Source organism: Armigeres subalbatus, chromosome 3 (assembly GCF_024139115.2).
Source record: "Armigeres subalbatus isolate Guangzhou_Male chromosome 3, GZ_Asu_2, whole genome shotgun sequence".
NCBI lineage: Eukaryota > Metazoa > Arthropoda > Insecta > Diptera > Culicidae > Armigeres > Armigeres subalbatus.
The window spans coordinates 380,784,169-380,800,402 of NC_085141.1; the positions used below are offsets into that span (position 1 = coordinate 380,784,169).

General features: G+C 41.4%; 1 protein-coding gene and 1 long non-coding RNA gene across 2 annotated transcripts; one reads left to right on the top strand and one right to left on the bottom strand.

Annotated features, from left to right (window-relative positions):
• Positions 1–715: 715 nt before the first annotated feature.
• On the bottom strand, positions 716–1,767 carry LOC134223766 (uncharacterized). Its single transcript, XR_009982715.1, has 2 exons — positions 1,453–1,767; positions 716–1,396 (listed from the first exon to the last, which is right to left on the bottom strand). It is a non-coding gene; the product is annotated as an uncharacterized LOC134223766 (long non-coding RNA).
• A 7,341-nt stretch (positions 1,768–9,108) lies between these two features.
• On the top strand, positions 9,109–12,393 carry LOC134223767 (ATPase family gene 2 protein homolog B). Its single transcript, XM_062702952.1, has 3 exons — positions 9,109–9,797; positions 9,867–11,328; positions 12,223–12,393. Exons 1-3 carry the CDS (start codon positions 9,142–9,144, stop codon positions 12,370–12,372), a joined length of 2,268 nt encoding a protein of 755 aa, XP_062558936.1. The 5' UTR covers positions 9,109–9,141; the 3' UTR covers positions 12,373–12,393.
• Positions 12,394–16,234: the final 3,841 nt, after the last annotated feature.

Consider the following 16,234-nt stretch of genomic DNA (forward strand, 5'->3'; position numbering starts at 1 on the left):
CTCCGATGAGACATTCCGATATTGGCAGAGGGCGGTGCCACCCGCTTACTCACCATCGGAATGTCATCGGGAACTCCTTCGGATCCACTCCTGTGGATCCTGGGATGGGCCGCTATGGCCCGTCGGTGGTCCTGCTGCTGGATGTGCTTCAATACATCGGCCAAAAATACGAATCTTTACTCATATCTATGGACATATGAGTCATGGTTCGCTAGTGATGAGTTAGCACTCCATTCGTGGCATTCATACCCTGTTGCCATATTTTACCATTAATGCCTTCAAGTTCATTAGGTGCAATATAATTGCCTACTTTATGGCGAATTATCAGTAATACGCATTGAGCTTTCATAACTTGGTTACATCGCATGTTCAAGAATTTGTGATATGGGCAGATTTATAATAAGTGCCTTGTATGTACTTTTTTTGTCAGACATTAAAATATTTTTGTTTTGTTAGACTTTAATTTCCTATTTTTTTAATAACCTCATTGCTATCACTACACCGCTAAGCTGCGGAGGACGTCGGAGGTCCTTCGTAGCTTAGTGGGGAAAGCGTACTGGGGTCGTGGGATCAAAGCCCACTGAAGGGACGGTTACCCTTCAATACCTTTTCCGAACTAAATCTATCACATGTTGTGCATATGCATAATCGAGTTTCAGACATAGTAATTAATTTCCACTCCGGGTGGCTTAATACCCGGTATTTTACAATTAACTTTGAATGTACTGGATATACCTTTAAAACATCCTCTCAATCATCTAGATCAGTGCAGTTCTTGGAATTTGTTGGATTCGACCTTGCCAGAGGGCAAAGAGCAAGGGTCGGACCGGCTAGTAAACATAAAACGCCTCAAGACATACATAAATTGTGTGCAAACATTTTATTTCTTATGCTCTATCTGCTCTTCATCAATTTCCCGTGTATCTCAACTTCTATCCTTCCTGTCTGCTAATCTTCCTATTTCTGTTCCTCTAATTCCCTTCTTCATTCACATTCACTTGTCATTTGCCTCCACATCTCGTGGCTACTCACGCCTACAGCTTCCCTTCATTTGACTCCTACGGCCTTCGACACGGCGTACGGCTACCTCGCGAACACACCGCTCCATGAGCCCGTGCATGCACTGCTCCCGCTATTCATGCCGACTACGGGAAAAACTTGGACCGCACATCGGTCGCCACTTTGTCTGCGTCCTGGAATGCCTTGGTGCACAGCGCGGGTGTGATCCTGTTCCCGGACTGCAATCGTCGGGAGAGAATGGCTTGCTGCCAAAATCGCACCTTGAGTCGCTCGTCGATCGCACCTTAAGCCACCTTTGTTTGCACGGCTTGATCCAGTCGGCGCCGAGTGCCGTTTCCACCAAAATCCGCAACGAAATAATTCCCAAACAAGAGCCCTGCCAAACGGTTTATGTCAGATATGTTTTATCATTTGCGTTTCAGATAAACTTACTCCTAGGAGGCTCTCTTTTACGGCGAATGTTTGATACGTTGGCTACCGGTCGCTATCCGTTGTGGTAGGAAGTTCCCGTATGCTGGATCCTATGCACGTTCTGCCTGGCTTGCTCAATGAGCTTCGCTCGAGCACACTCCGCGCGGGGGAATTTATCCGCACCCGTAACTGTGGAGAAGTCCCTTCCGTGCCGCCTCAAGTCCTCTGCTGCTCTTGGTGTGTACCCCGCTCGGTCTTATTCGGTCACGGCATACCGAATGGTCAACCCTTGTCTTGAGCTATGTTTGGAGTTTTCTCTCCTGATGATCTGGCGATTTATCGTCACTTTTTCCCGTCTTACGAACACGATGGGTTTATCCGAGGCCTCGCTTTCCGGCCCAGCCTTTTGTTGTCCAGGAGTACTCCACCGATGCAGCGAGCGTGGCAGTCGGAATCTTTTCTTCGTCCTCACTGGTGACAGTCAGACGGTATGTGTGAGCCACGAACGGAAATGACGGATTTTCGTTCAGTCACGAACGACAGGAAAATTCTTTGTTGCTTTTTCGGATTCAATTCTAGTATCCCTTGCAGCATAACATTTTATCAGCAAGGTGTCATAACCAGGGGGAGAAGGCGGAGCACTGAATCCCTACCCCAACATGTGCGACATCTGGATTTGGTTCTAAACTGTAAACAACAGTGTTATTTCTCTACCATCTTTTTGTTATGGCCAGGCAATTTTTATGCACACTTTTGTTTTCGATATTTTATCAAAATTAAACACTCAATCATGCAGCAATATAACGATGTGGGATGCTTGAGATACCTGTTTGATTATAGGGACTCGAAAAAGAATTTATTTGCAGTAACTAACCGAATATAAAAATGTTCACATTAACGATTGCGCCCTAACACCGGTTCTAAGCTTCGATGCAGAGTACACGAGCTTTGTTCGCCAGTGACAGGCGTATGAGGCCCTTGGTCATAACACTGTCATCGGCTGGGTGTTAACTTATGCTTCAAGGTTTATTTTTGTATTTTGGTTTGCACACATAACGTAAAAGAGTGAGTTAAGCTCCTAAATTACGAACGTAACAAATTCTTGGCCTGTGAAGGAATTCTGGCTGCACACCAATGCTACGCAGTTGATCAGTGGATTCCAGATCCAACCATCACTAAAATGCACCACATAGTGGAGTTTATCCAGACGCTTTGTAACTTCTCCTAATTTCCATTAATTTTCATGAACGTATTCCCGTGCTACGACTCTGAATCTAATTGATATTATCGTTAAATTAAATTAATTATTAGGGGGATTCAGTTAACGGCGTAGGTTGCTGTGTATCTGTTTATGGAAATGTTTCATAGGCGATTTGAAATATGTCCCTAGTGATTGAGTGTGAAATATTTCTATAATCAGATACCCAGCAAACAAAATGTGAGTCGTGAGCCATTCGTTAGGCACTAGTGAGTGGATGAAAATTGAAAAAAAAAACAAACGTTTGATCGAAGCGTTTGAATCTTGTTGATATTGTTTTTATTATTACTCCACCGATGCACCAGACGTTAGTACTTGCGAGAAAAAACATGTCGTCGCGTCGGTGAAATTGTTCTCTTTTTAAAATAAAGTTCTCTAGAACAAAATATTATTCAAAAAGTCGTGAATCGTGTCGAAAAAGTATGTTCATAAGCGAGTTCAATGGGTGCCGATAAAAATAATTAGCTCGGAATAGTCGGGTTCGTGGTCGCGACTTGCAAATCCGGACGTCGTCGTTGAAAAGTAGTTTTTACCAGTCTCGTTCCACTCGCGCTTCAGCTTCAAAGAACCAGCTAATCAGCCCACTTCAACACCCAGGAACGGTCAACTAAAAATTAAATAAAATCGCTCCCATAACTTTCGATGGCTTTCGATGGTTCGAATAAGATTCAATTTGGGCGAAGTATGAGCTTGCGAGAGTTATGCGTGAAGAGATTTAGCGCGCTCTTGTATGAATCTCTGAAAATATGCCACGAATCAATAGAACTGTTTACGCTAGCCGAACAGCACTTTAGCAGGTTGAAATCGCTGTTATTTTGCCTGTCTTGGTACAGTGATCACCACGTCACTGTCCAAGCCGTTCCTGGGTGGACGTTAGGCAGAATAACAGCGATTTCAACAATGCTTGTTCTCTCATATGGCCCTCTGCTAATCTTCAGTTTCTATTCATTTCACACTTGCCGCTCGCTTGCGGTGTCAATCGAATCTGTATCTTCATTACTTTCATCTACTCCCTTTCGCTTTGAGTAGTATAATTATCACCGAAAAAAGCCAATAAATTAATTTCGAAAAAGAAAACTTGTTGAATTTACTTTAAACTCATGCCATATATATCACATAACATACCAGAGCTTCCGTCTTCTAAAATATATTTTCACCGTGCGTAGTGAATAATTCATCACGATGACGAACTCGTATTTGCCGGCTAGATTCTCTTCCAAGTTTGGTAAACCGCAGCTTATACCGAGATAACGATAGCACCCTACTTGTGGCATCGGACTTCGTACTAGCTAGCTCATTCATAAACAGCTCTTGCGTTGCATGTATCAACATCGAGTTCTTGATGACTTTTTCAGATTATTGTCCAGATCTTTAGCGAGCACTTCCAACATGATAACTGCATCTCCTTTTTCTGGCTTTTCACCTGACGCCGCAGGTAGGACAACTCATCAAAGGACGTTGCGTCCTGATTTTACAACAGCAACTGATCCTCAGGTAATGAAATTGCAACTCTTCTAAAAAATGTCCATCGAGAGTCAGTCCAGAGGCATCTTACAAGCGGAGTAACGTAGCAAGCGAGCTTCTAATTTAATGCCATTCAGGTGCCTTTCGATTCACCTATTAATTTCTCGGGCCTATCGCCCGGAACTAAAACTTGCTGGATACGATATAGCTAACTAAACATTTTTGCAGTGTTCCTTTTGCAACGCGGCGGAACCTCCTCTGGCAAAAACTAGATCACGACGGGACCGACCACCATCTCGCTCGCTTGGCAATACACTTTTTATCTTCGAAGCACTATTGTATTACATATTTTTAGCAAATAAACTTGCTGAAATTGGATTTAATTTGTTGAATAATTTTCCACGGAGAACTTATTGCATTGAATTGTTTACAAGTAACTGTCATTTGAGAGGGAAGTGTGCTAGTATTGGTGAGTACAAATCATTCGCTCACTACTACATAAACGAGATTTCTAGCGACGCACACGTTAGGGTAAGGTTACACTAATGTTACCCTAACGCAGACGTTTGAAATAAACAAACGCCTAACACGATGTTGCAATATAGCGTAATTTTAGTCGAGGTTTACCCTAACGTGAATCATTTTCTTAGGCTCATGAGGTAACAGGTTACCCTAAAGTTCGGGTCATGTTAGGCTCATTCTCCTTGCTGGGTACGCAGCAACCTATACGCCGTTAAGTGTATACCCCTTTTGTAAGTTTAAATTCTCTTATTGTAAGTTGAGCTTCGCTTCGATGAAGCAACCGTTAGATGCATTGTTGGTGATGCGCCTTACATATTTAGACTGTACCCCTGCAAAACCCCTTTCATTCTATGTCCACTTTGACTCAACACTGTTTTATTATGCGAATCTACATTCACAAACAAACTGCTGATATCTTGGCTGAAATACGTATTTGAAACTGTTGCATTTCGCGCACACCGGGCCATATTTAACTGAAAAAAAAACGCTGTGATGTCTGTTTTCTGCTAAGAAATTCTGATCAAAATAACAACGATTGTCTACTAAGAATGCGCTTTGTTACAATGTTCAATGAACGTGTTGCAATGCAATGCAATGTTTGATATTCTTATACCTATTTATGTTTATATCGTTGCATGTTTGGCATGTAGAAGCCTTGCACGAAAAGCAATACATCTATATTCTAGTAGTGTCTTCAATAAAGTGAAGACACATTCGCGTAGTTGGTAAGAAGTGTAACTGTAGCTGTTACGAATCGTTCTTTTTTTCTGCTCCGCCTAGAAAATATTGACAAGGGTCCACTCACGTAAGCAAAAGTCTATCAGCTAGATTTAAAAGTGATACAAACTCTTTGTGATGCTAAGCATAGAATATGATCACTACATATATTTGCGTTATTCAAGAAATCTTTGTAGCAATAAGGCCTACACGCGTAACCAAAGGTGTATCGACTAGTGGTATGTGCACTTGGAGGTCTTTAGAATAAAATGTGATTCCAATATGTTCTGCGTTATACAACAAATCTCTGGAATAAGGTATTGGGATCTACACGTGTAGCCAAAGATGTATCGTCTCTCCTCTCTTCCTCATTCCTGTTGTAATATCAGGTAATGTGCGACGCTTCGCAGGAGATCGCAGATGGATAAGAAGCAGGCGCCGGTTAGTTGTGCTTCCTCTTTGGTATAGATTAAGTAAGTTTGATGATTGTATATACCTGTTGTTGAAATAAAGAGAGCTGCAGCTGCTGGCAGAATTATCAGTCAGTAGCCTGCCGTGGAGTGAGAGGGAACTCTAGTATTGTTCTTCGTGAGGGGGTTCCCTTCTTCGGCCAACAATTCCTACTTGGCCTGTCGATTTCATTCGATTAGCATTTTCTCAGTTATTAATTAAAACACGGTTTAAATAACTGTTGTCTTCCTTTTACTTCCACTAATTCGTTTTTGGTATCAACACAGACACGCATTTCGTCCACCACTTGCGGACTTCTTCAGTTGTCAGTCGTCGTCAGTCAAAAAGACGCTTACTCGAAATTGGATTCAAAATGATCCAGAGACAATTTTATCTAGAAAAAAAACTACTTATTTTTCATAAGTCAAACATTAGGACGGAACAAATTTCAAATTTTTCTTTTGTCACCTTTAGTCATGACCAGTCAAGGGGGGGAGGGCTTACTAGCTTTAGCTTGAGCTTGATTGACGCTCGTCGTTGCTACTCCATTATGACCAGATCAGCTGTTCTTGCTCAGGGAACCAACAGATGTTTGCTTGGGACTAGCACACATCTTCAATGTACAATTACTGGTGATCTCATTTGTTGGTCATAATGGCGCCTGCCACATCAGAATGCAAGTCAATGTAGGGAAGGGGGATGAAGTGATGATGCAATCACTCGCCCACTGCAAGCCGAATATACCTCTGCACTTGCCACGAGTTCATGCGGAATTTGTTGGAATTTCTGGGTTAGGTTGGAGAGGCAGAGGTCCGTCTTGGTTAACGAGCTGCCAATGTGACAGATAGGAGAAGGTAACTGATGGAATTTCTAATTGGATGTAGGAAACGAGCTCTATAGTTCATTTCCAATTCTAGCAGATTACTGTTAGATTACTCAAGTTGAAGGTATCCAGCTTTCCACGCTCGTTAATGGCGGCTTATTGGTGTGCAAAAATCAATCGGTCGCTGTACTGTTTGACACTAGCTGGAGGAAAACTCACTGCCGAAAAGGCCTTTTTTCCCTTCCCCTCACCCAGGAACGCCAGTGGGCTTTCCTCCAGCTATTGTCAAACAGTACAGTGACCAATTGATTTTTACACACCGATAAGCCGCCATTACCGAGCGTGGAAAGCTGGATAGGAATAGTAATGGAAACGGTATGGAAGTCCATTTCCAGTTCTAGCGATTGCTAGAACATGAGAAATATAGAGAAAGATACAAAGTAGGAGAATGGAACGGACCTGGGATTGAACCCACGACCTCCTGATGCGTATGAGGCAGAAGCAGTAGCCATATGACTACCAAGCCCGCTTCACTCCATACATAACGCGTACTACATGCAAAAAAAAACTTTAGTTGGGCGCCATTTTGTAGCTGGCACTGGACGATCCCTGTAAATGTGCGGCTTAAGTGCCACTCCAATAAAGGAGACCGCACACCAAGTTTGTTTGCCCGGATGAGACTCAATCAAGGCGAGTCCAAGTACAATCTTCAAAGAAGAATGAGATCGATCCAGTGTGACTACTTTCCCAAAATGGAACAAGTAGAAACCCCTATTGACGCATCAGCATAACTCTCGCAACATCAATAAACCTCAAAATTCACGGTAAGAGGTCATGCATACTTATGCCGACGCAACAAGACGTCATTTCATCATCATCGGGAGTTTACGCTATCCTCCACCAGAGTCGCGATGGTCGCGCAACATAAACTCAAACTCCGCGCCTGCGGAGGACAAATAAATCAAACTAAAACGATTTCGAAGCATCGTGGAAACACTTACAACATGTATTTAACGGATAGGATCATCTAAATAACATTCATTACATTATTTGTGGTTGAACAACAAGGATTTATTCACATGGAATGGCAATGATAAGTTTATTTAATAAAGCATGTTTGGATTTTATCCATTTCTTTCCTCTCCTCTTTAACCTATCCTGTTCTATCTGTGTGCGTATTCAAATTCTTCTACTATCTGTGCTATTGTGTTGTTTCTTCATCACTAACGATGCGACGACGATGTAGCAACGAAACGGCTAATGCTGTTGCACCCGGGTGCCTACATTAAATGGGTTAAGTTGGCGGCCATAAATTACGGTACGTGCGCATGTTTTGTATCTCGCCGACACCCATCCTCAATTCATCCAAACGTTTGAATGTTTAGCGATTCATGCTCTTCAACGGCTTCATAGTATTTCAATGTCAAATCTACTGCGTTATTCCATGGTAGAGCTAAACATGTTTGTGTTGTTGCATTTACTGCAAGATTATTATCAGCATACCATTGGTCAGCTGGATGCACTTCCTCTAGGGGTCCAAAATAGGACAGTTGCCCTTAGTTCTATATTTAGTTATTTCAACACCAACAAAACGACTTATCTGCTTCTGTAAACAAAGATTCAAACGTCGATTTGTCAAATCTGATAGCACTCCCACGCAAACCAACACCATCAACAGGTAGTCGAAGCATCGACAAAACCGACGTGTCACCTAATGGAAAATAATTCAAATTTGCTGCCCATGACGCCATGATGAAAAATCATTGAACTCTCGCTTAACTTTTCAAAAGGACCTAAGTAACATTTTTTTCATGAATTAATTTGAATACTGCAATCAATAGCTTTCATGTTGTTCTGTTGATTGCGCTCGAGTTACTCTACCGCCACCCCCATAATGGTTGGCGAAGTTTTCGTAGCTCAGCCACCAACCTACGTGTATTAACATTGCAGCGGAGTTGTGTCTTAGCTCATTTGACAGGAGCGATCGCCCGCAAAAGCGAATGGCCGTTAAAAAGTGTGAGACAATCAGAGAGCGCCAGTGACACGTCGGTTCGTCGGTGGTCGAAGCCTTCATCTGTGATGAAGGCGCTGGTTTGCGTGCATGGGAGTGGGAGTGCTATCAGATTCAGCAAATCTGAATCTTTGTTTACGAAAGCAGATAAGTAGTTTTGAAAATTTGGTATTGATTTTTGATGGTATTGATTATATGTCTTGTCGTGCTAATCTTTTTTTCGATCGGCGGTCTTTCTCTTGCAGACTTGGACGTAATTTTTTAACAGCCCTGTTGTATCAAACAGGCGTGAAACGGGCGCTGAAATATTTCATTCGATAAAAAAAAAATTCAAATTTTTTCGAAACGTGATGCGACTCTGATCTAAGAACTGTCAAAAACATCTGATCGCACCAGTGAGCACATTGTTTTTTTTTTGTTTGTGTTGTCAAATTGACGGCTGAGCACATTGTTTACACTTTTTACATGTTTCAAGTTTCCACCAATTTTTCATTAAGTTTGTATTTATGTATATCAAAAATGCACCAGAGAATCGCTATCAATCACAAAATAACTTGCGACAGCAGGCACTTATTTCCCGCGGCGCAGGTATGTGAAATATCACCCAATTTGTTTACGAAGGCGCCCGACAGTGGCGAGCTGAATTTACCGGCCGGTGTTCCGGTTATAGTTCGCTTATCCGGCGGCAGGCAGTTTCTGTGTCGATTATTCTCGCCTCCTGGAAGCAATTTAAGAGCCGAATCCGTTTGTTTTGTGGACGAAAGTGTGTTATTCAACGAGGATGAAATCGATGGAAATTCTACTGACGGAGCTATTCCGCAGGTTGAGGAATTGGAAGTGCTTGAAGGCGGGACGTGTTACTTCGAAAAGGTTGAGGTTGATTTAAGCATCGATTGTTCGAAGTTGGATCTGGAGCTGTTGGTGAATAAAGAAATTCTTTTATCGCTGGTGGAAGATCTTTTACGACCTCTTGTTGTGACTGAAAGATGTGTGATAAAACCTAAAGAAAGTTTGAATTGTGGAATCGTTAAAATCCGTGTGGTCACTACTATTGGATCACACAAAATTGGGTATATCGAAAATGACACAATAATTGATATAGGAACAATTATATTCAGTAGGTAGGAGAAGAATTACTTTAAAATATTTTTTACTTCTAATTATTTTCCTATTATTTATTCTATTCACAGAGCGACAACCACAAGAGTGCTAGGTGGATTAACTGAAACTAAGAAAGAATTGTTGAAAGCTTTAGAACGGGCAACGGAAAATGTGCTGTTGGCAGGTCCACCTGGATCAGGAAAGTATTCATTGATAGCTGAATTGGCTGGACATGGTAATTATCCAGTTTTCGAAATTCGCGGACTAGATTTTATAAAGTCTCATCCGGGAGAAACAGAGTTGGAGCTACGAAATATTTTCGAACGTTTGAAGAAATTCAGAAAACTGTTCAACAGAGCAAGTCCGACTATACTTTTGGTGAAGGACGTAGACATGCTTTGTCCTAAGTTGGAGAATAGAAAAGGGGATGATGTTTCCAATATTTCGAGAATCTCGTCTCAATTCACAACTCTATTGGATCGGCACCGTGGCATTGGAAGTGGCATTATTGTGATTGCAACTAGCTCGAACATTGAAAGTATTGATGGGAAAATTCGTCGGCCTGGTAGACTAGGTACGGAGATATATGTTCGAATGCCTTCGGAAACGCAAAGGGGAGAAATTGTGCAAGCGATACTGGGAAGAAATAACTTTACGTTGGAAGAATCCGTACTAGACGATATAATCCGGAAAACTCCAGGTTATGTTGGAGCTGATTTGGAGCTTCTAGTATATACTATTCAAAGAACAATAAGCAGAGACCCGACTCGGAATATCTTTGCGACGATAGAGGAATGCTTGAAAAAAATTAGACCAACATCGTTACGGAGCTCGATTGGTCTCATAAGTGGTTTGACGCAAACTTTAGACTCCATCGGAGGTATGGACGATCTTAAGAAAATCCTCCGTGTGTCGGTTTTAGGGCCACTACGGCATCCAGAATCTTTCCGGCGGTTCGGAATGAATCCTCTGAAAGGGATTCTGCTATACGGACCACCAGGCTGTGCGAAAACCTCAATCGCCAAATGTCTTGCTGCGGAGTCGCGAATGACATTCGTCTCCGTTTCAGCTGCGGAGGTTTACTCTCCCTATGTGGGCGATTCCGAGAAGCTAATCGTCAGACTCTTCAACCAGGCTCGCTTGAGTGCTCCAGCCGTCATTTTCCTGGATGAAATCGATTCACTCGTTGGGAATCGAGGTATGCAGGGGGTGCGTACAAACGACGTCCACATCCGAGTTCTGTCGACGTTGCTAACAGAGATGGATGGCATCGGTACGAGTGTGCAATCTGCAGTGGGTAGCAGTGACGATTCGAAGAATATCCTGGTCATTGCGGCCACCAATCGACCGGACATGATTGATGATGCCCTGTTACGACCGGGACGGTTAACTAAGTTGATTCACGTTCCAGCTCCAAACGAGGCGGCGCGGTTCGAGATTTTGAGAAAGGTGTCCGAGCGAGTGCCGCTGGCAAAGGATGTAAACTTGAGCGAACTGGCCAAACAGACGGAACGGTATTCCGGGGCGGATTTGCAGAATCTTTGTTCGCAGGTTAGTTATCTATTTAGGCATTAGTTTAATAAGTGAGGGCCCGCATTTGGCATTATATTGGGTTATTTAAGATCATTTGGTATATTTTCTGGGGAATGGTTTCAACGATTACTTAATGTGACTAAAATCACCTCATAGAAATTATCATGATGTCAAAGTACACAAATCTTATTTTCTTTTAATATGATTTCAAGTAATGAAGCTCGTATTCTAAACAGGCTATCAGGCGAATTCAACATATGGTATCGGAAAACATAATCGCAAATGAGAAAAAAATTTGGGATTTTAAAACCCTAATTAATCTACCTAGCGGTTCGCTCGTTCAAAGAAGTTGAAAGGCATATAAGAAAAGTCTAAAATAACAAAATAACACAGTCTAAAACATACAGAGGGATAGAGCTTATTTTTCACATTTGTTTATACGCATTGCTAAAGTTGCTGTCGAACGCAATTTCTTGCAAGCAAATCGGATTAAGTTAAGTGCCCAAAAAGTGAGTGAGGTGATGTCTGTATGTGTGTGTGTATGAGTACAAATTTTGTAGACACACTTTTTGAAACGTAGCATTGTCCGAATTACTCGCAACAGGTTCCATTCGACGGGGAATCCAGTCCCATTGTTTGCTATTGAAAATTGGCTATGGGATCAGAAATTATGGCCAAAATACTATTTTGTATGCCAAAAACACGCTAAAAAATACTCATTTTTTTTTGCGCGATAAGTCATCGACACCGCTAGGTGTATGATTCAGTTTTATTTAAATTATATGCTACTATTAAGATATGTATTGGACTTCTTCTTTTCCCAAATTACCCTATGTAAAATTTACTAAATCAACCAAAATCTAGAGACGTTTATACCAATACCAACTAAAATAAAACAATTTTATTTTTTAGGCCGCCCTACATGCTGCCGCACAGGATATAAACGTTCAAGAAGTCGCCATGGACCATTTCCAGCACGTTCTAAAAGAAAATCGACCCTCTCTAACTAGTAAGCAGATCCAGTGGTACGAAGAATATGAAACGAGACACAGAATTATATGAAATTGCGAATCGATGACGCAATCGGTGTTTTCTCATTTGGTAATTGATGACGCGATGCATAACTTCCTAAGAGCGGGTACACGAACAGATTCAGCTTTTATCTCTCGGTTGGAACAAGCTGTACTACACGGGGACGTTTTATCTGATCTTGTGACGATGAAACATTGGGTTCGGAATGATTTTTTCTGAGGTGTTTCTTCCTTCGCCGAACATGTGCAATTTCTTTGAAGTGAAACACTGATGTTTCTTGGTAGATAAAACCGAGATAAATCCACCTAGCGGTGTGGATGCCTTTTTATGCATGTTGGACCTTGTATGATTCGAAATTTTTTTTCTTCTAACATTTGATTGCAATGACCGATCGTGATCAATCTCAGTAGTGACCAACTAGAGCAGGCCTGCCCAACCTTTTCAAGCCACGGGTCAATTTTCAGGATTAACATCTGCTGGCGGGCCAAAAAATATTCAGCATTTTTTATACACTCAACCCTCTTTTTACGGCAGTTTTTTATACGTAACTTCGTTTTATGGCCCCCTTTCTACGGCACGTGAATGGAAGAGAATTTGAAGCAATATTTACATCTAAAAGTAAGCCTATAAGAAGGCACTCTTAGAAACCCAAAGAACAAAGTAGATGCTTTGTATATTCATCATTTGCCTTCAACAATTGTTCCGTTCCAGGTCTAGGTCCAAGAATTCCCTAGACTCATCAGCGGCGGATTCATCCCAAATATGTCCTCAGAGTATTTGTCTTTCACTTGCGTCTTAAATGTAGGCATATGAGTTGTTCTAAGATCTCCAAATTGCCCTGGAGTTTGAATCAAATGGTCTGCCGAATTAACCAAGGCTTTCATGATGTCCCCAGCCGCGGTATCAACCCAATTATGTCCTCCGAGTATTTGTCGTTCACTCGCGTCTCAAATGTAGGCATATGAGTTGTTCTAAGATCTCCAAATCATCCTGGAGTTTGAATCAAATGATCTGCCGAATCAACCAAGGCTTCCATGATGTCCCCAGCCGCTGCAACAACCCAATTATGTTCTCCGAGTATTTGTCGTTCACTCGCGTCTCAAATGTAGGCATATGAGTTGAGTATTTGTCGTATACTCGCGTCTCAAATGTAGGCATATGAGTTGTTCTAAGATCTCCAAAGCGTCCTGGAATTTGAATCAAAAGGTCTACTGGATCAACCAAGCCAGATCCCCAGCCGCGGTATCAACCCAATTATGTCCTCCAAGTATTTTTCTTTCACTTGCGTCTCAAATCCAGACATATGAGATGTTGTAAGATCTCCAAATTGTCCAGGAGTTTGAATCAAATGGTCTACCGGATCAACTAAAGCTTCCATGATGTCCCATGCCGTGGTATCAGCCAAAATATGTTTCCAGGGTATTTGTCTTTCACTTGCGTTTCAATCCCAGGCATATGAATTATGAGTTGTTTTAAGATCTCCAAATTGTCCTGGAGCTTGAATCAAATGGTCTGCCGAATCAACCAAGGCCTTCATGATGTCCTCAGTCGCGGTAACAACCCGAGCAGCACTAGTCAGACAAACATCCCAAGGAACATTTTTAGTTCTATAACGGTCATGAAAACCTTTATTTGCTCTACATGACTTCGGTAAAATCAGTTTAAAACTAAAATGTTTGTAGAGATGGTTGTAGCAATTTGATTGTGACTAAATTCGGTCAATTCATATGGACCACGCCCTTTTTGATCCATCGAACCAAAGTGAATACGGCTTCAACTATTGTTCCATTGCAGATCATCCATCCCTGAAATATAAGCTTTACGGTCAACACGCGTAACCAAAAGGCTGTTACCTCTTTAAAAAAAACTTGTCATACCCGTTTTGATCCATAGGACTGAATTAGATACGCATTCAACAATTATTCCATTCCAGGTAATTCAAGAAAGACATGGAGTACAGGTCTTTAGGTCTTCAGGATTATTATTTTTAACTGGTTCATCCCATTTTGACCCATAGATCCATATTAGATACGCATTCAACAATTATTTTATTCAAGGTCATCGAAGCAATATCTGAAGTCTAGACTTCGTGACTGGGGACATAATGGAAGCCTTGATTCATTCGGTAGACCATTTGATTCAATCTCTAGAACAATTGGGAGATCTTACAAAATGTTACATGTCAGAATTTGACACGCAATTCGCAAACTATCCAAATTCCAGAACAACTTTGAAATCTTACAACACCTCATATGCCTTGATTTGAGACGAGTGAAAGACAAACACTCGGGGAATATAATTGAGTTGATACCGCAAGTGAAGAAATCAAGGAAGCCTTGGTTGATTTGGTAGACCATTTTATTCTAACTCCAGGACAATTTGGAGATCTTACAACACCTCATATGTCTTGTTTCGAGACGCAAGAAAAAAAAAATTTGGAGAACATATTTGAGTTGTTACCACCATTTGAGTTGTTTCAGACCATTTGATTTAAACTCCAGGACAATATGGAGATCTAACAATAACGAATATGCCTGTATTTGAGAAGTTAGTAAAAGACCAATACTCAGAAGACAAAATTTGGTTGACGCCGAGGCTGGGGACATCGTGGAAGTTTGATTTTTTAGACCATTTGATTCAAACTCTAGAAAAATTTGGAGATCTTAAAACATATCATATGCCTGGATTTGAGACGTAAGTGAAAGACAAATAATCGGAGAACATAATTGGGTTGATACCGCGGCTGGGGGCACCATGGAAGCCTTGGTTGATTCATTACACCATTTGATTCAAACTCCAGGACAATTTGGAGATCTTACAACACCTCATATGTCTTGTTTTGAGACGCAAGTAAAAGACAAATACTCAGAGAACATAATTGAGTTGATACCACGGCTTAGGACATCATGAAGGCTTTGGTTGATTCGATAGACCATTTGATTTAAACTCCAGGACAATTTGGAGATCTTACAATATCGAATATGCCTGTATTTGAGACGTTAGTAAAAGACCAATACTCAGAAGACAAAATTGGGTTGACACCGAAGCTGGGTCATCGTGGAAGCCTTGGTTGATTTTTTAGACCATTTGATTCAAACTCCAAAACAATTAGTAGATCTTAAAACATCTCATATACATGGACTTGAGACGCAAGTGAAAGAAAAATACTCGGAGAGCATGATTGGAATGATTCCGTGGCTGGGGGCACCATGGAAGCCTTGGTTGATTCATTTCATCATTTGATTTAAACTCCAGGACAATTTGGAGATCTTACAATATCTAATATGCCTGTATTTGAGATGTTATTGAAATACCAATACTCAGAAGACAAAATTGGGTTGACACCGAGGCTGAGGACATCGTGGAAGCCTTGGTTGATTCTGTAGACAATTTGATTCAAACTCCAGGACAATTTGCAGATCTTAAAACATCTCATATACATGGACTTGAGACGCAAGTGAAAGACAAATACTCGGAGGGCATGATTGAGATGATACCGCAGCTGAGGACATCGTGCAAGCCTCAGTAGATTCGGTAGACCATTTGATTCTAACTCCAGAACAATTTGGAGATCTCCAAACATCTCATATGCCTTGATTTGAGACGTAAGTGAAAGACAAATAATCGGAGGACATAATTATGTTGATACCGCAGCTGGGAGCACCATGGAGGCCTTGGTTGATTCATTAGACTATTTGATTCAAACTCCAGGACAATTTGGAGATCTTACAACCCCTTTTAAGACGCAAGTGAAAGACAAATACTCAGAGAACATAATTGAGTTGAAAGCACAGCTTAGGACATCATGAACACTTTTTTTGATTCAATAGACCATTTGATTTAAACTCCAGGACAATTTGGAGATCTTGATTGGGCATGATTGGGATGATTC